The sequence below is a fragment of the Eubalaena glacialis genome, chromosome 4 (assembly GCF_028564815.1).
Source record: "Eubalaena glacialis isolate mEubGla1 chromosome 4, mEubGla1.1.hap2.+ XY, whole genome shotgun sequence".
NCBI lineage: Eukaryota > Metazoa > Chordata > Mammalia > Artiodactyla > Balaenidae > Eubalaena > Eubalaena glacialis.
The window spans coordinates 12352500-12371833 of record NC_083719.1 but is presented as its reverse complement, the minus strand read 5'-3'; the positions used below and the strand labels follow the sequence as shown (position 1 = coordinate 12371833).

The following is a 19334-nucleotide window of genomic DNA, read 5'->3' as shown; positions in this document are numbered from 1 at the left end:
AAAAAAAAGGCTTCTGGTTCTGAATATCTTTAGGATACTAATAGGTAATATGTAATCTGAGTAGACTGTCAACTCATAGAAAAGTCTGTAGACTAACGATGAGCACAGTGACCCTGCGGTCAAACTCCCAGGGCTGACAGATGACAGAAGGACGGGCGCCCTGCTTTCCACTACGCCTCATGCCAGGGAAGGAAACTCCGCTCCTGCAGCAGCAGAGGGCCCAAGAGACAGAGTCCTGCCTGTTCCCGCCACGAGGCACTGGGCTTTGAGCAGAGGAAGGTCCCCCCCAAAGCAAATCAAATGCACCAAAAGAAGTTGAAAGAAAATATCAATCAGATTGAAGGACGGTGAGAGAAGCCAGAAAACCAAGCAAAAAGGATCAGCTTTCTCCAGGTGGAGACAAAGAATCCGAGACCAAAGAAAGTGATGGCAGCCAGAGGCCGAGTTTAAAGAAGAACAGCCGCATTACGTCAAATCCTTGCAGCCGCCCGACGTTCATCATGTCGTTGCAGCGCTTGGGGACGATGCACATGACCTCCACGGCTCTCTGCGGGGCGGGGCGGGGCGGGGGGAAAGCAGAGTAAGTGTTCGGTTCCAGAGGGCAAGGCTGGAGCACTAACCCTCAAATGCCTCTCCTCCATCAGTTCCTCCCCGTCCCCGCCCGCTGGCGTGCAGAGGGCACATCTGGGGCTGGGTAGACCCGCCGTCACCCACCGCCCCCACCCCTCCCAGGGACAGGCTGCTTCAGGGACGCGCGGGGATTGAGAGAGGAGCCCAGGGCCCGGGGGTGTGAGTACCTCTAGCTCCGACGTATCCAGGCTGGCTTTTTTGGAATACTTGAGGAAGTCCTGCAAGGGAAATGGAGAGAAGGGCATGACAAGGGTGATGGTCGCACAGCAGTAACCTTTTTGATCACGTGAGACACCAGGCGCTGGGCTAATCCTCGTTTTTTCCTCCCAGTAACACAAAGAAAAGGTATCCTTTTGTGGATTTCAAGGCACAGTAGAGCAAAGTCAGACCAGATCTATCTAAGCAGGTCATGGTTCCTGTTTCACTCCAAGACAAGCGCTCATCTCTCTTTACATCCAGGTTCTAAGTTTTATACATGAAGGAATGTCAGCACCTTTAACAGTCACTTTTATTGTGGAAAATGGTGTGACTTTGCCTTCAGTGGTGCTTAGGAATTTGAATCAATCAAGGGCTACTGCTGAGCCCACAGAGAGTAATAGGCAGGGATTAAATATTTAATTTGATCTGGAGCCCCAAGAAGATGAGAAAACATGTAAGGTGGATAGAGCCCAAGAAAGCTTATTAGTATTCAAGATCACGGACCTGTTGGTTCAGAACCTGATGTAAATGAAAAACTGAGAAAATAGTGTAAGGTGCCTTATTAAATTTTAAAAAATTTACTCAAATATTTCAGATCAGAAATGACAAGACGGCTTCATATTTTTTATAGAAAAGATTCCCGTCACCTGCCAAACCCTTCCATCCCCTCACGAGTCTTGTCCTCCCGCCAAATGGGCTCCTGCCCCCAGCACGGGCACTGGCAAAGCCTCACCTTCAGCAGCAGCTGGTACTTCATGATTCTCTGCACTGGTTTGATCAGCAAATCTGTGAGCTGCAGCCTGTGGCCAAGGCGCTGCTTTAAGTCCTGTGGTTTCAAAGTAGAAAGAAGGATCTTAAGTTTTGTCTTTTAAAGTCCCTGTAACTGTCAGAAATGCTAACTAACTACACTGCAGTAGAAGTAACTACTTCTAGAAAAGAGTAAAAAAGAGAAAAGATGCCGCGCTGCACACAACCAACAAGTGCTGTGCCTTCGCTCAGAATGTCCAAGTTTGACTCTGGAACCTTTCTGAGCTGTTTTTCAAAACAGTCTTTTATGCTTGCCCAAAGTGGCCTTCTCTCAATTGCTTTCTTTTATTCACACAAACAAATATTTTATTTCTAGGCCAGAAGTCTAGATCATGAATTATTCTGAATTTGAAATGAGCCTTAAGTTTGAAATCGATTTTTAAAACCCCTTATTTTAACCATGACCCCAGTCCTCTGAATACTAAGGGATACGATCACAGCTTGAATTTACACTTGTTTCTCTGATTTATAGGAAAGAAATACAGGTTCAGAACTCATATAACTGAGGCTAAATTTCCTGAGGATTGCTTAATGTCCTGGGAAACAAATGATATTTCAATTTTTTGAAATCAACTGTAACAAAGGATTCAGAAATACTTTGTTTGTAACTTAGGTCTTACCTCAAAAAAGGTATCGATGTATTCTGAGACAATGTGCTCAGACTTTGGTTTATTTTGACAATAAACTATGTACATGTGCAACCTTCTCTCCTAGGAATGAAAGGCAAACAGATGGGTTAGAACACAGGCGCACATGCACGTGTCAGCTCATTCATAAAGGAACGTTTCTTAAAACCCCATACTTTACCTGGCAAATACGAGAGGCAGTGAAAGGACACAGTTCTTAATATTAAACGAAGAATCATTCTCCCCCCTTCAAACCCTGCCAGTGGTCCCAGGAAGCCTGGCTCTTTTCAGGAGTTTAGAAAAACCTCTTTACTCTCAAATACTGAAGGCAGCGAGCCATCCCTTAATGCCCTGATCCTCAAAGTGTGGTGTGCACACCCCTGGGGTCCCTGAAGCCTTGCAGGGACCCATTAGATCAAAACTATTTTCCAAACAATACTAAGCTGTCATCTGCCCTTTCTGTTGTGCTACCATTTGCAGTGATGTGCAAAACCAGTGGTGGGAGAAACTGCTGGCATCTTAGCAAATATCCTTCACTGCTATACAGGCCAGTTTCACCTAAGGATGTCCTTGAAGAAGTGATAAAAATTCATTGTATTAAAACTCAGCCATGGGGACTTCTCTGGTGGCGCAGTGGTTAAGAATCCGCCTGCCAATACAGGGGACACAGGTTCGAGCCCTGGTCCGGGAAGATCCCACATGCTGCGGAGCAACTAAGCCCGTGCGCCACAACTACTGAGCCTGCGCTCTAGAGCCCGCGAGCCACAGCTACTGAGCCCACATGCCACAACTACTGAAGCCTGAGCGCCTACAGCCTGTGCTCTGCAACAAAAGAAGCCCACGCACCGCAACGAAGAGTAGCCCCCGCTCGCCACAACTATAGAAAGCCCGTGTGCAGCAACGAAGACCCAAGGCAGCCATACATACATACACATACATACATAAATAAATACCCCCCCCAAAAAAACCCTCAGCTATGGACTATACATCTTTTTAACGTTCCTGTAACAAAATGGAGATCCTCGTGACACTTGTGCCATGTGCTACAGTAGTCAAGGCAAAGCCCTCGTGTGGCTGAGCCATGAGCTGAACCGACTCGACTGCTTGTTTTCATGGACCATTTTTACTTGAAAGAATGATGGACACACACTATAATTATTTACACGTGGGTATCTGGTAGACACTTTCCTGAATATGAATAAAATAAGCCTGTCGTTTCAAGGCAAACAACCTGCAATGTCTATTAATAATGAAAACTTGAGCTTTCAAGCAAAAAATTATACTTTTGGAAAACATGGATCTGCTACCTGGAACTTGACAATACTTAAAGACTTTTCTGAAGAGATGGGCGGTGATGTGAACAAATCTGATTTTTTGATACTGTTTGTTGAAATGTTTCAACATCTGGAAGATCTGTCTGAATCAGTGAACCAGAATTTACAATGCAGGATGTCACAAGCTGGTGCAGGGGTAAAACAGCCTTTAAGTGTGAGACAGTTCAATGGCTTTTAGTGCAACAGCAAGAGAGAAGTTCACCAATGGGTTTTCAGATTCCAAGTTGCGACTAACCTTTAAGAAATTCTCACTTGTTGAGTTTTGATGTAGTATCTAAGAAAATTATAATTATCAGAAAAGGCTATTAAAACACTCATCCCTTTCCATCCAAATATCTGTGTGAGGATGGATTTTTTTCATAAATTTTAACTAAAAAACATACTACAGTAGGTTCAATACAGAAACTGATATAAAAATGTATCTGTCTTCTATTAAGCCAGACATTAAGGAGATCTGCAAAAAAAAAAAAAGTCCTGGTCTCTAATTTTTTGAAAATAGTATTTTTTTCCCAGAAAAACCCCCAAACCTTTATTGTTAACATGCTTCTTTTAGATACACACAAAAATTTGGTTACTATATTAAACCCACTGCACGTCTCGATACATCACCACCTGCACCAGACACTTGTTTGCCTACAGACATCCCCAAACGTTCCTCCTTCTGGTCTGGCTCTGGTCCCCTTCTGACCATCCTGTACTGTTTGTGAGCTGAACAGCCAACTGGGGCCAGGTGACTGGGAAAGCTGATCATTCACATGTAGAATAGCAACGGGGGATTTTGAGTCCAACTCGCTGACATTGTACAGTTTGATTTTATTCTTAATATAAGCACTTCTGTAACCTACAAATGAGTTATCCTTTAATCTGACAAGCCAATTACTAAATATGACAATACAGAACAGAATATAAATAATGCTATTGTACTTACATGTTTAACAAAAAGGGATCCTAGTTTTTCCGGATCTTCAAGGCACTTCTCCAACTCTCCTAAAAAAAAGCTGAAATGAAAGGAGAAATATTAGAACCATTTCCAATCTGGCCTTCTAATTTTAGATTGAGATTTATATTTTCAAAATATTCTGTTTTGACACAAACAATTGGGAAGTATAAAGTATATGCTTAACAAATATAATGCACACTGAAAACATTTTGTTAGGACAGAAAGCAAAAAGAGACACAGTTTTACAAGGCAAGGCAGAGTGAGACATCCCTTGATTGGCAAACTTCCCCTCCTCTGGATAATCAACCTTTTTGTCTCCTTTTGTTTTTAAATGACACAAACAATAATATCCCATCTGAATATGGGGTAAAAAATAAATGTTTCAAAGCAATTGGTCATTTTTCTTTCTAAAAACTTGGTCCTCGTACCTGTTTCATATTCTTTCCATGGTAGTTTTTAGGAGGCTCAAATTGGATAATAACAGATATAAAATACTGAATGTTACCTGGGCCAGCTTTATAAAGTTTTCTCAAATATTATCAAAATCAACTTCTAGGTTGCAAATATTAGCTTCCATTAAGATGAGAATTAGGTTGCAATCCACAGAAACAAAATAGCTGTGGACAACTACTCTTCACTTCTTCTGGGCCATAGTAGCTGGTAAGATGTATGCCCACCTTAATTATCACTTACATATGTTGATATTTGTATCTGGTATTTTACTAACCTGCAAACCAGTACACCAATAAATGCTACGTTGAACTGCCTTGCACTTGAGGATTCAATATCCCCTAGTTCTGCGCACACCACGGCAGACACCACATTGCCGGGAGCAATTTCTCTGTCTGGTCGTCCCAGGAGCCTTGTGCCGTTTCCCCTTCCCTGTCACAGCTTAAAACCAGCCTTGGGAGCAGATGACTAGATAATAGCACCAAATATCCTTTTTTAAAAAATAGGTTTCACTGTAGATTAGGACAGGTGTGGCAAGGTACTGGGATCAAATTTGATTTTCATGGGCAATCATGTCTACTTTCCCCATTAAAGCTGACTTGAAAAAACTCTCTAACAGTAATTTGTATTTATTAAAGAGGTGGCTGCAATTCTAATTAGAAACACTCATCGAGTCTCACTCTATGCAGATGTTATTCTAAGTGCTTTACATGTATTAACTCAGTCACTCTTCACAAAAGTCCCATGAGGAAGGTAACACCATGACCCACGTTGTGTAGAGGAAAGGATGGAGGCAAAGAGAGGGGAAGCAAAGGGCTCGGGGTCAGGACCATGCTGTGAACCCAGGCGGTCAGGCTCGGTGCCCGGGCTTCCAGCCTTCCCAACACGGGCACCTGGATGGATCAGCACAAAGAAGGTAAGAGACTTTCTCTTGCTGTGAAATGCAACCAGAAAAGGCCTCGGAACACCAGCTACCTCCATGGGGCCACATAGGTAAGGAAATGAATCAACAAATATCCTTTCTCGTTCACTTGACGTGATGCGGTTTACTGGGTGATGACAGACTGTCCACCAATGAGCATGGTATGTATTTTACGTACTCTCTGTGCCAGTCGTAAATCTGATGGATGTTGCCAAACACAATCTTGTCTTTGCCTTTCATGTCATCGGGAACGCCATCTTCTTTCATAAGTGCCATGTAGCCCTAAAATTAAATATTTAAAGATAAGATTATTTCATTGAACATGTTTGAATCAAGTAATGGTTTACTGACTGAGAGCCACAAAGGATAAAAGAGACATACTTTTATGTCACTGTCTTGTAAACCAGCTCTTTATTTAAGAACAAAAACCCTTTGTGAAATGTGTCCTTAACTGGCCCTTGAAATACAGTTACATTCATTGACATGATTTTCTCTCCCTCAACTATTTAGCATTTAAAGATCAAAACTCTTCTGAGGAATTGGAAAGTTTAAATAAATGTAAATGGTTTCATAAAACAAATCATCTTGTCAGCTTGTAAAGATTAAATATTTGGCCAAAAGCATATTTCCTCTGTTCTCGGTACTGATCTGATATAAACAGATTTTCTTTTCTTTTTGGATTATTTACATAATTTGTTAAATAAGGATTTAACAACATACTTTTCACAAATTGATTTTTAACAACAGTTGATTAACTATGTTGCTAAAATGTGGTTTAAAACTTCTATATAACTTGAATGTGATTCAGCCTGTACAAGAAGCTCTGAAGTTTTCAAGTTATTGTTAGTAATGATTACAGACATGTCAAGCATGTTTAAATCTTTATGTTATGCAATTAACTGTAATAGGCATTACTTTTAATGGAATGTACATCCAAAAAGTATTGCCCTGTACATATTTGCAAAGTTGAAAGAATAAGTGATAAAGTTTTATATTATAAAAATAGCTTTTTGATAAGTTGAGTTTATTAATATGATTATGCCCTAAAGTTAATGGCAGGGACAAGCCTAGAGAGAGCCCTTGATTTAGTATGAAAGGCAGTGGTTTTGCTATGGGTACAAAGTGCGTATCAACTTCTGGTCAGTGAAAGTGGTGACATATTCGTTCTGTGAAAACTACAAGCAAATGGCCTGGGGTGGTAGCCACAGACCAAGCTCTGAACCCAGGTGGATTCAGGATGTAACTGAATCCATAGCTGGTCACATTGACTTTTCAACCAATGATGTCCTCATTTCTGTGGTGATACCCACTCTTGTAAAATAATTAAAGGCCAGATTTCCATATAAGAAATTCAATGGTTGGAGATAATATTTACAAACTTAATTATACAAAGAAGAGACTATGTCAAGATGCACCGTGCAAAAAAGAAGCCTTTAAAAAGTGAATACCGATTGTTGAGATAATTGGCTAAATTTTATTTTTCAGAAATATTTTGTTGGTTGTTGTTATTGTGTTTTGTTTTAGTCAAAAATATTTTTAAAGCTTTTGAGAAGGTATCGGCTTTCAATTGTGCAGTACAACACCCCCGTGGCAACCCTCAGGGCGGATACAGGTTATCACATCTCTGAAACACACACCTCCACCACGCAGCCGAGGTCCCGCACATAGTCACGTTCTGTCTCCACTAATTCTTGCAAAACGTAGCTGAAAAAAGAGAGAAAAAAGTGTTTACCACCTACAATCCAAGGAATTTTCTGAATGAATTCATCCGCCCTTTTGCTTTTGTCAGGTCAGATTCTGCAGGGGCGGCTGTGAAGTGACCTCTCAAACTTGCACAAGTGGATCTCCAATTCTTGTGTGTCCCCAGTCACTGACAGGTTCATGTGGGTGACCCACGGGTGCTGCAGAGGTCACAAGACACCTTGCATTCCGGGTGAGTTCACACCACCGGCCTCTGATCACGTGTACGAGAACAAAAGCAGCACAGACATAACTTTGTTATAAAGGCATGATGCTAAAGGAAGTAGGGTTTTTGCTTGTTTGTGTTTTCATGATAAAGTCATTTTAAGCTTCGTTGGACATACAAAAGAAATTTAACTCAGATGTTTAAAGCCTTGGGTCTGACCACATCATTCAAAAGTATTTCTTTTCGTAAGGTTCAGTAACCGTTTAAGGCCACTCAGATAATAGAAGACAATTCCTGGATCGGTTAGAGCAAACAACCTCAGTTGACCTAAAAAGGTTCGTTGGTTGGTTGGTTGGTTTGTTCATTCATTCATTCAGCCAACACTGGCCAGGCACCTCCTATGCACCCGATGCCACTCTAGGTGCTGGGGTACAGCACTCAATAAAACCAAGTCTCTGTACTCATACAGCTGGTAAGTTTTTTCCTCTTCTCCAAATGCAATTTTAAACCCTTTGTAATATTCTTCAAGACTTTTTAACTGAAACTGAAAAGCTCTACCACTAAGGTATGTTTCAAGTTTTGGGGACTGCATTTAATTTTATGTTATCTTCTTTTTTCTTCACAACTATGTGTATAATACAAAGTACGGCAGTTTCTCACCAGAAGTGACAAAGAATATTCTTGTATCATTCTTATTTATAAATAAAGTATAATATACAAATAAAACAATAAAAGCTGCAGCTATGGCTTACTGCGCCCTCTTGAGGTTCTGAGTACTTTGCAAACAAACGTACAATCGCTCGGCGAGAGACCCTGGGTCTCCTCCTCGTGTGACTCAGAGATGAATCCCAGCCACAGCTCTGTAGGTGACAAAGCCAGGAGGGAAGCCACCAAACAACGACAATGAGAACACTTCTTACTGCCGTCTCTTTAAAGAGCTGGATTTCCTCTCTTCCATCTCATCAATGGGCGAGGAGGAGGACAGAAGGGAGTTGTCTGAAGGGTTGAAGGAGGGGCTGCTACTTCCTCCCTGGTCGACGAGGAGTGAGCTGGGACGATCCTCCAGCGCCTACAAGAAACCAGATCGCCAGTCAGGCCTCCTGCCCACACAGTGCGTGAGGCTGAAATTAGGGCCAGAAAATCTCACACGTCAGAAAATACCGAAGGCCTGATTACAACACTATAGAGTCTATGTGCGTGAAATCACATCGCATTTAACAACAAAACCCCCAGCATTAATTCTGAAACTGAGTAAGAGGAGCTGCACAGAAGAGGAAAGTTAGAATGAAAAGAACGGTGGATTTATACCCGTTAATATATTCTGTTCCTGGTTACCAAATAATTAGAAACAATACCACAGACCGTACCCATTTCAAATCTAGCCCTTTTCTTTCCGGTTGTATTCCTGCCACATGAAAGCATGACCATGTCAGAAGTGTGTGCAGTCGCCTCGTTCAGGCCGGTGTACCCAGACACACTGCCCACATTCCTGGCCGGTGGACCATGCAGCATCATTAGCAAACCTATAGTTTAATTAAACAGACTCGTACTTCAACGCACGGAGACCATGCAGCTAAAATTAATCTCTAACTCTGTGACACTCGCAACTTTCTTCTTCCTCAGGAAGTGGTTGCCATGCCAATCTTGAACACAGCTTTTTCGGTGATCAATAAATCCGTGACTTGAATATTGATGACTTTCCTCCCTGGGTTAGTGTGACAATGATCAGCAACTGATTACTTTCTAATTGGTACATATTAATTTTCTCTCTTAACCTGAATTCACAAAACTACTAGGGGTATAGGTGATAGTGTCTTTCTTTTAAATTGAAATATAGTTGATCTACAATGTCGTGTTAGTTTCAGGTATCCAGCAAAGTGATTCAGCTATACCTATATGTTTTTTTTCTTTTCCATTACAGGTTATTACAAGATATTGAATAGTTTCCTGTAGGTCCTTGCTGTTTATCTATTTGATATATAGAAGTATGTACCTGTTAATCCCAAACTCCTAATTTATCCCTCCCCGCCACCTTTCCCCTTTGGTAACCGTAAGTTTGTTTTCTATGTCTCTGAGTCTATTTGTTTTGTAAATAAGTTCATTTGTATAATTTTTTAAGATTCCATATATAAGTGATATCATATATTTGTCTTTCTCTCTCTGACTTACTTCACTTAGTATGATAATCTCTAGTTGCATCCATGTTGCTGCAAATGGCATTATTTCATTCTTTTTTTTTTAATGTCTGAGTAATACTCCATTGTGTATATATACCACATCTTCTTTATCCATTCATCTGTCGATGGGTATTTAGGTTGCTTCCATGTCTTGGCTATTGTAAATAGAGCTGCAGTGAATGTTGTGGTGCGTGTATCTTTTTGAATTAGAGTTTTCATCTTTTCTGGGTATATGCCCAGGAGTGGGATTGCTGGGTCATATGGTAGTTCTACTTTTAGTTTTTGAAGGAACCTCCATACTGTTCTCCATATTGGCTGTACCAATTTACATTCCCACCAACAGTGTAGGAGGATTCCCTTTTCTCCACACCCTTTGATGATGGCTATTCTGACCAGTGTGAGGTGAAACCTCATTGTAGTTTTGATTTGCATTCTCTGATAATAAGCGATGTTGAGCATCTTTTCACATGCCTGTTGGCCATCTCTCTGTTTTCTTTGGAGAAATGTTTATTTAGGTCTTCTGCTCATTTTTTGATTGGTTTTTTTTTTTTTTTTTTGATATTGAGCTGCATGAGCTGTTTGTATATTTTGGAGATTAATCCCTTGTCAGTCACATCATTTGCAAATAGGTGATAGTTCTTTTAAATTTTTCAAAGCACCCTGGCTGGACAGAGATGATCAAAAGGTATTTCAGCAACTTAACTGGGAAAATGTGATTTACTTCTCTTCAAACAAAAACCCAGTAAAACTACAAGAACACTTAATATTTCCTATCATATTAAAACCTCTAATGCTTGTCCTATTTCCCCCCTAAGAGTAACAGGCTGAAGCGGACGCCATCACCGAGCACAGCTTTGAGAACACCAAGTCTGCGCCTGCAATCTTGTTCACCAAACCCACGATGCTGTGCAAACACACCAACTCTTGCTCTTAGTTATGAAAAACAGTTAAGGAACGGGGTCTGACGGGAAAGTAGCATTCTGATTTTTAAATAAATAGCTCTTGACCTCTAGTGGAAGTGCACGTTTCGTGGTAGCAGCAGGGCCTGGTCCATGCGCGTGGGTCCCGGAGGCCTTGGACAGGAGACTCAGGAGACTGGAGGCTGGAGGACGAGGGGAGGGAGCAGCGGCGCTGTCTCCTGCCCAGATGTGCAAGGAAACAGCCGAAGCTCGTTAGCTTTAATTACGGTCACTTGAACGGTGAGCAAAGAGAGAGACAAGAAAGGTTCCAGATGGCCGCTCACGCAGAGGAGCGGGTGGGGAGGCCCCGTCTGGACCTGCCCCAGCGGCATCCAGGCTCCTTCCGCTGCCTCTCCTGGACGTGCTGGTGTGGACCCCGGTGGGTGGCCAGGGGGGGTGCAGGCGCGCCCCCAGGCTGCAGTCACGCTTGTGCCGTCCACTCCTGGCCGCCCAGCGGCTCTCCCACCGACTGTGCGTGAGTGAAAAGGCTCAAAGCTGCCCCGGAGCTGGAATCACTGGGACTTCACAGGTTCGGATGAATTATCTGTGAAACCTTCTGGGTTGGGCGGGTTTTTGTGGGTAAGTTCTTGTCAACTTTCCCTGTTTCTTACATGAAGAGAGACTATCCGTGCAGACCTAGCTCTTCTGAGGTTAGTTTTGGTAAATTATATTTTCTTAAGAAACTGCCCATTTCATCCAGGTTTTCAAATTTGCTTTCAAAGAGCTGAACAAAGTAACGTGCCATGATTGTTTCAATTCCCTCAGTTTATCTTTCCTTTGTAATTTCTTATTTTGTGAATTTGGGCTATTTTCTTCGGAAGCTTACCTGAAGTCCATGTGTTTTGAAAGAACAAATTTTGGGTTTTATTTCTTATTCTATTTTTCTGTTTTCCAACTCATTCATTTCTGCTTTTATCTCTGTGAATTCATTCCTCCTGCTTTTTTAAAAAAAATTTTGTTGTTCTTCTAATATCTTGAGCTACATGTTTATTTCATTATTTTCATTCTTTCTTGTATCTCCCTTTATATTCAGATCAACAAAGAGAAGAAAACTCCAAAGTCAGATTCAGTCCCTGCAGCTGTCAGCCGCCATTGCCCACACCTTCCAATACTGATCAGGAACGTGGAGGTGGAGAGAGAGGCGAATTCCAAGCAAAGGTGTGCAGGGTGGTTTTTCCTTTTCAGGCGGAATCCTCAGGTTCAGGGCGAGGAGAGTCAGTTCCCTGAACACACACTGCACGACAGCAGGACACCTTCTCCCCTCGCCTCCCCAGACCACTGCACACACAGCTTTGGAGGGATAACAATTCAGCGTTCAAATCCGATCACCAAGTCACGAGAGCCTAAGAGACGGCCCTCAGGAAAACAAACAGGAAGACCAAGGGGCCACGGCACACGGTGAAATATGCAGGAGTAACTCAGAGTCATGGGAGCATGACAGTGAAGGATAGTAAAATGGTTCACCAGAGGTTTTAGTGACAAAAAGTACTTCCTGTTTGAGGATTAGTGACCAGGCACCAAGGGAGAGTTATGTTTCCCCTGAACTAGAAAAAGAGGGCAGAATTTAGATTACATTCCATGGAGAATGAAGAAGAGATGAGCTCACCATAAAAAGCCTAAATATGGTTCTCCAACGGGGAGGGAAGGCACGAGTGAGCGCCCAGGTGGAGGGAACCTGGCTGGGAGCTTAACAAACAGCAGTCGCTTTACCATCCCCTGCTTCCAGCTGAGAGATGGGCTCAGAGAGGCGGAAGCAGTCAGTAGGAGAGTCTGAACCCACATCTATCTGATTCCAAAACCTACGCCCTTTCCACTCTGCCAACAGCTTTACGCCCATTAACTTCGGAAGAGACATAAGTGAGTAGAAATAAGTCAGTTTCAATGGATAAAGTTTAATTATTCACAACTTAAAAGGGGGAGTAAACCAGTAAGAGCTGAGAGACCAGCCACAGAACTCCTCTCCATCTGAAGTCCATCTGAATTAATTACACATGAATCTCAGCCCACTTACAATGGAATCCATTCAAATACCTGCAGAATGATGACTCGCAGGTTGACAAAGTGTTGTCTTACAACATTCCTTGGGAAAACTACTTAAATTATTAGACAAAAATGATTTTAATGATCATATAACTGATGTGTATAAACGGCTGTTTTTAAAATGTTTAAGGATGTTTAAGAATGCTTGAAAACTCATTAGATATAATTTAAGCATCTTTTTAGACCATTAATCAACTCGTCTCTCAAAAAGATAGCCAGGATGTGGTTTAGCTCAGTTCCTACTGACATGATCCCGAATTTTTGACCAGTGGAGTCAAGTTCTTGACTTATTTACCAAGTCCTAGCAGCCCTCCTGCCTAACGTCTTGTCTAAGCTCGAAGCCCACTGCGTCCTTCTCAGATCACAGCACAGAACACCAAGCAGGGGGAATTCCAGCTACGGCAGGGCAATACCTGTCAGTCTGAATTTTGGATACAATTCCCCATTGGACCTAGTCAACCAGCCTCATTAGAAGCTGCTTAGGGGTGGGTGGGAGAAGAAACTGGAGTTACATACATGGTACCTAGTTAATACTGGCTTTGGAAGATAAATTCCTAACTTTAAAGAAGTGCAGCTAACTCTTGAACAATGCAGGGGTTGGGATGCTGACTCGCTGTATACGTGGTTCCTCGGTATCTGTGGTTCTGATTCTGTGGATTCAACCCAGGGCAGACTGTGTTGTACTAGAGTATTCACTATTGAAAAAAATCTGCATATAAGTGGACCCATGAAATTCAAACCGATGTTGTTTAAGGATCAATTGTATACCCTTTGATCTAGCAATTCCAGTGCTGGAAATTTACCCTACAGGTTTAATCACACATATAAATGACAGTGGATGTTTACAATGGTGAAAATTGAAAACAATAGATATATATTATTATGAATTTATTTAAATAAATTATATAGTAGACTTCTATCTCTGCCCCTTACTAGCTGGTCAAGTTTTTAAGCATTCTGTATGCCTCAGTTTTCTCATCTGTAAAATGAGAATAGGACAGTACACGCCTACCTTGTAGGGCTGCTGTGGGGAGTATATACAAAGAAACTGTCTGGAGGGAAACACATCAAACTCTTATGGAGAATGGAATGTGGGAGAGGCCGAGGGTTTTCACTTTAGGAGGTGCGACTTTTAAAAGATGTTGTAGGGTAGCAGGATATACTAGTCTAAAATGTTGTTACCATTACTGGTTTTTCTATTTCACAGGAAAACTAAAGAAACACAGAAACTTATTGATTTGAATCAGTTAGAAACAATGCAAACCTGTCTAACTTCAATGAGTCAACATTTGATTTGGGGCTTTTATTAAATGAATCCATCTTGACCAACTGGCAACAGAGAGGTCACAAAAAGAATAAAGCCCTTATACAGCAATGCAAACCCTTCTCTCTCATACACTGCAAACCCAAGTGAAAGATCTCAGAGACAGCAAGAGAGACTCCCAGTGGTACCTGTTGAGTCCAATGACCCTGTGCACAACTTTGGACAAGACTGGAGTTGACCACATTGGCTATGACGGTCCCAGCACTGCAGACAATGTGGGTGTAGGAAAGGACTGACCTTGGCTCCTGGGAGGTCCCTCTAAGCCCGTGGAATGTCCTGCCTGATGAAGTCTTTGTTTACCGGGGGCTCTTGGGCTAAGACAGACAGTCTACGTTAACAACGTGACTTTGGGTGAGGGCTTTGGTCCACGTCCTCTCTTAATCCCCGGAGAGGCAGGGGACAAGGGTGAGCCATGTGAGCTCACCCTCGTGTACGTGACTGAGCCCAAATAAAAACTCTGAACACCAAGGCTCGGCGGGGCGGGGGCAGGGTGTCCTGGCTGGTGATACCCTGCACGTATCATCACACACTGTGCGAGGCGGGGACAGTCAGCGTTGTGCACATGACTCCACTGGGAGAGGACAATGGCAGCTTGAACCTGACCCTCCTGGACCTGCTCCTGCACCCCTCCCCTGGCTGATCTTCACCTGTGTCTTTTCATGGCAATGAACCGCAACTGCGGCTTCTCTAAGTTCTGTAAGTCCTTCAAGCCAATTACTGAACCTGAGGGTGGTCCTGGGCTTCCCGAACTCCGTCCTGCAGACCAGAGCCACACCTGGACGAGGGCCCGCCCGCCTACAAGCAGCACCCTGGAGCAACTTCCTGCCCTCAGCCTGAGTCTCTGGGAAGCCTTACCATCTTGCTTTTCACGAGTTCCTCGATCGCACTGACAAGCTCGGCTGCGCTCGGCGTTTCGGAGCTGGTGGGGCGGACTAATAACCGAGAAGAGGCCTATGGAGGAAGTTGAGAAAAAGAGAGGGGGAGGGAAATGCCTCGTGTTAGTCACTGGGCAGACAGAATTCTCCTGCAAGCTCAATCTCCTTCTAAAAGTAATTCCAGACAAAAAGACCACAAGTTTGTCTTTGTTTGCATTTATTTAAAGCCATCTTTTAAAATTTACAATATTCTGACATGAAATACTAAATAGGACCTGTCTGGGATACATGTGGAAAGCAGACAAAGTCTGTTTTTAATCCGCAGTCATGTACCATCAGAATGTTTTTCAAAGAGGTGACTGGGCACGGGAAAATTCTAACTTTTGCAACTGCTGACTAGGCTACTGGTTAAGGAGGAAAAGGCAGAGAATCTGATCAACGGAAGAGTGAAAGGCTTAAGGGCTAATGAGTGAACCCTTTAAAAAATCGGGAAACAAAACTGGATACTAAAAATGGCTTTACTGTGTGGATGGGGTTAAAAGAAAGAAACAAGAAAAGGAAAGGAACCGGGAGCACCGGCCAAACAGGGAAGAGGGGGACAAGCTCACCATTTTCTGTGCCATCCACTTCCCCAGTGACTAGTGCAGAGGACAGGAGATCTGTGGCCTCACAAGCTATCAGATGCCACTTACGGCTAGAGTCGGGGTGTACAGGGGTGGACAGGTAAGGAGTCTGGGGGAGGGGCTACTGAGTTCGAGTTTCAGTAATTAGCAAACACGCTGTGTTTGCAGATTACTTGCACCGTTAATTTACTGGAAACTAGAAGAGGGGTGTAATATGAACCTTGCTTCATATTAAGGACAGCAGAGATGCATGTGACACACGGCTAGCTGTCCTAACGATGCATGTCTCACAGCAGACAGATACGGATTTGTACATTTACAACAAGGCTGTTACAATACGGATCCAGATATGCACTTGGCAAAACAAATGTTGGCTTGGTCTAATGAAATCTGGAAGATGAGGTGAAGAAAACAAGGAAAAAATTCAAATGGAGAGGTAAGGAAACTGAGCCAAAACAGACACAGAACACAAATCAACATAATGCTGCAGTGAAAGTTTACAAAAAGAGAAAACAGAACAAAACAAAACATTAGTCACAAGATAATATACTCTCTGGGAACATCACTATAGACTTTTGTAAAAGAAGAATTTCTATGGGTAATACCCAATGAGGTAACACAATAACCAATAAATGATTTTGGTAAACAGAAGAATATAGTGCAATCCACTCTTTCAATGGAGAAAAATACCCTCTTATTTGGTGAATAAGTCAACCAGGCCTGGCACCTCACTTTCGGCTAACCATCCAGATTTACACAATTCCAGTTTTCTGCTTTTAAAGAGGTATGGCTTAGAACGCTACAAAATAACCGAGGAGTTGTCAGAGCCTGGCTTCCTGGCAGGTCTGCTCTGGGCAGTGGGGCGCGAGCTTCTCTCCCATCTCAGGCCACCCTGCCCACCCCCATGGCATGGGGTCTGCACCTCAGATGCCCTCCAAACCCCAGACTCGAACCCAAGCTCCCTCCTTCTGCCAAGCCCACTGCGCCCCTGCTCTGCACTGAGGGCCCCGGAGGAGGAGGGGGAGGAGGAGTTCTACAGAGAAGGCGCCTTAGGTTACGAATAACGCGTGATCGGCCTCGGCCTCACGGCCGTCGATCACTGAGCCAGGGCGACCCCGGGTCATCACGCACGGGCCCATCCAGCGAGCGACTCTGTTAGCACTGAGGGAAGTCAGGGAAGGAAAAAGGGGAAGAAGGGGGAAAACTGACGAAAACATCTGTTTTATTCAGAAACCTTAGTTTCTGCCAAAAAAAAAAAAAAAAAAAAAATCACCAGTAATGACTCCATAGGATGGTTTTCAACACCTGCCAGTTTGGAGAAGCAGGATGGGCCAGAATGCGAGAGGATGTATAAGCCACAGTTACCAGGTTTCCTTCTTGATATTTTAGGGTTGTACAGAGTAATTTTAGATTATGTAAGAACTCAAAAAAACCCAGAAAACAAAAAATAAGATTTACTTGGCTTGAAGCCTCTGCATACATCCAAAGAGGAAATTCATGGCTTTGAACTGATTCCTACACTTTGACAAACTCCAGTTTGACCCAGATGTTTGCCATGTTGGAAAAAGGAACTGGACAGCAATACCATTCCACCTGAAAAACCACACCTGTGTGCAGACACCTAACAGAGAGAACCAGATGGGCTCGTGTGCGTTCAGGACGCAATCACGCAGGTGGCGTGCGACTTCCCTGCCCTCTCAGGGACCCTGGTTAGTACAGTGAGAAAAATTAAAATGACTTGAAAAGTAGCAATTACGAAGGCATCCATGAAAAATGCACTGAACGTATTTACACACGCACACGTGTACGAGAGACTGCGTGTGTTCCTACAGCTTGGTCTAAACGGCCTTTGCTAGCTATACTTTTGGGGTGAAAGGCATCTTCCAGGTGCCTTTTCACAGCCCGGGTCGCTCTCTACATCCTGCAAGGAGGCTGGGGCACAGCGGCAGGCAACCGCCAGGCCCTCTCCTGGCGAGGCTTGGTGTGGGCGTGGGCCCCCCTTACCTTGTCGTCCTGTGAATCCGGCTGGAGCAGGCTGTGCTGCTGGATGGCCATGGGCGGGGGCAGGGGCACGGCGTCGGCCCCCTCCTCCCCTTCTTCCTCTCCGCAGCTCTGCATGCCCGAGGACGAGGACTTGGAGAGCGTGCCGCTGCTCAGGCCCTCGTTCCGGCCTCTCTGAAACCAGACCGACATTCTCCCATTGGAACCCGGCCCTGACTGTCAACGTCAGTTCACAGAAACTGAGCCCTCAGGGGTTAACTGGAAAAGCACAGCCGGGATCGAAACTGAGAGCAGAAATCAAGCACAAGCTCCTTCCAACCCTGACGGGAGCTTCCACTCCCGCCAGCGACCCAGCTCCCTCGCTTGCCAACTTGGACGAGGGAAGGGCCACTGAGAGTGTCTTTGGAAGGGACTGCCAACGTTAACCGTTAGGCTCTGAACACATCTGATCTTCAAGAAGCCAATTTAAAAAGAAGGTTCAAAAATTTGAACCATAACCCTTAGTTTCTCTAGTCTCATACTTCACTTTTTGTTACTTTGCTCAAATAAAACTCACTGACATCAGGAGGGCATAAAGAAAAACAGAATTCAAGGTGTATTTTAAGAATCTGAATTAAGTATTCCCATTAATTTTCCCCTATTCTTACTTTCAGATAAAAATTTCAGCTTTTCATTTCTATCACGAGGACACAGTATATAAAACAGATAGATGAGGACATAAATGAACCACACGCTCCAGTGAAAACCCACGGCAAAAACACGCCCAGGAAAAAAAGCAGCAGAAACACCACATCTGCAAAATAAATTGAACGATACAAATCCTGTCTTCTCTTTCTCTCTCTCTCTCTCTCTGCCTTTTTTTGAGTCTGTGAGGGAACTGGGGGATAGGGGTCCAAGTTAAAAACTCTGAGGGCCCCTCACTGACACCACACTGCTGAAGGCCCATCTTGGGGATCATGAAGGAATTCGGTTCCTTGCAGTATAATTTTAAGCTCCCACCTCCTCCAAAAAAGGGGAAATTAAAAATAATTCCTGGCTGACCTACATACATTTATCTTCGATGACATGGGAATAATCCAGGGTTTACTGCTGGGTTAGCAAAGTATATTAACTGTGTGCTTTCTACTCAGGACAAGACAAAAGCATGAATATATATGAATACGGGGGCAGGGGTAGTGGTGGAGATAACTGGAGGATGCAAACATTCCCTTAGCCCTTCCAAGTCCAAAACTGGTGCTTTCCTTGCAAAATGCTGCTCCCGTGGTTGACTGCTAACCTCAGGGGCCACTTAAATCTTTTGCCTCCCGGGAGGCGCCCCTGGCTTTGCCTGTGATGGAGGTGAGAGGGGGCTAAGGTGGCCGGGCACCACGTTCTCCTGAAGCAGGTGGGGTTGCCCACGGTCCTCTGGTTTCTTGATCCGAGGCCACGCGTGGGTCCCTCACTCTAGACACTGCTGGAGGAACTGAGCGGGGCTCTGACCCTGGTCCTTTCCAGAACGTAGGGAAAACCACCCAACGAGCGT

The 19334-nt window shown here is 43.7% G+C and overlaps 1 protein-coding gene across 4 annotated transcripts in view; it reads right to left on the bottom strand.

The window, feature by feature from the left end:
• TRIO (trio Rho guanine nucleotide exchange factor) overlaps positions 1–19334 on the bottom strand; it is a 370516-nt gene that overhangs the window by 21278 nt on the left and 329904 nt on the right. For all 4 annotated transcript variants that reach the window (XM_061189136.1, XM_061189139.1, XM_061189138.1 and 1 more), the window contains exons 36-45: positions 17816–17986; positions 15169–15264; positions 8734–8882; positions 7545–7611; positions 6086–6189; positions 4524–4593; positions 2256–2345; positions 1562–1654; positions 798–848; positions 470–547 (exon numbers count right to left, since the gene is read on the bottom strand). In XM_061189136.1, the coding sequence (XP_061045119.1) occupies positions 470–547; positions 798–848; positions 1562–1654; positions 2256–2345; positions 4524–4593; positions 6086–6189; positions 7545–7611; positions 8734–8882; positions 15169–15264; positions 17816–17986 (969 nt within the window). The remainder of the gene's footprint in view (positions 1–469; positions 548–797; positions 849–1561; positions 1655–2255; positions 2346–4523; positions 4594–6085; positions 6190–7544; positions 7612–8733; positions 8883–15168; positions 15265–17815; positions 17987–19334) is intronic.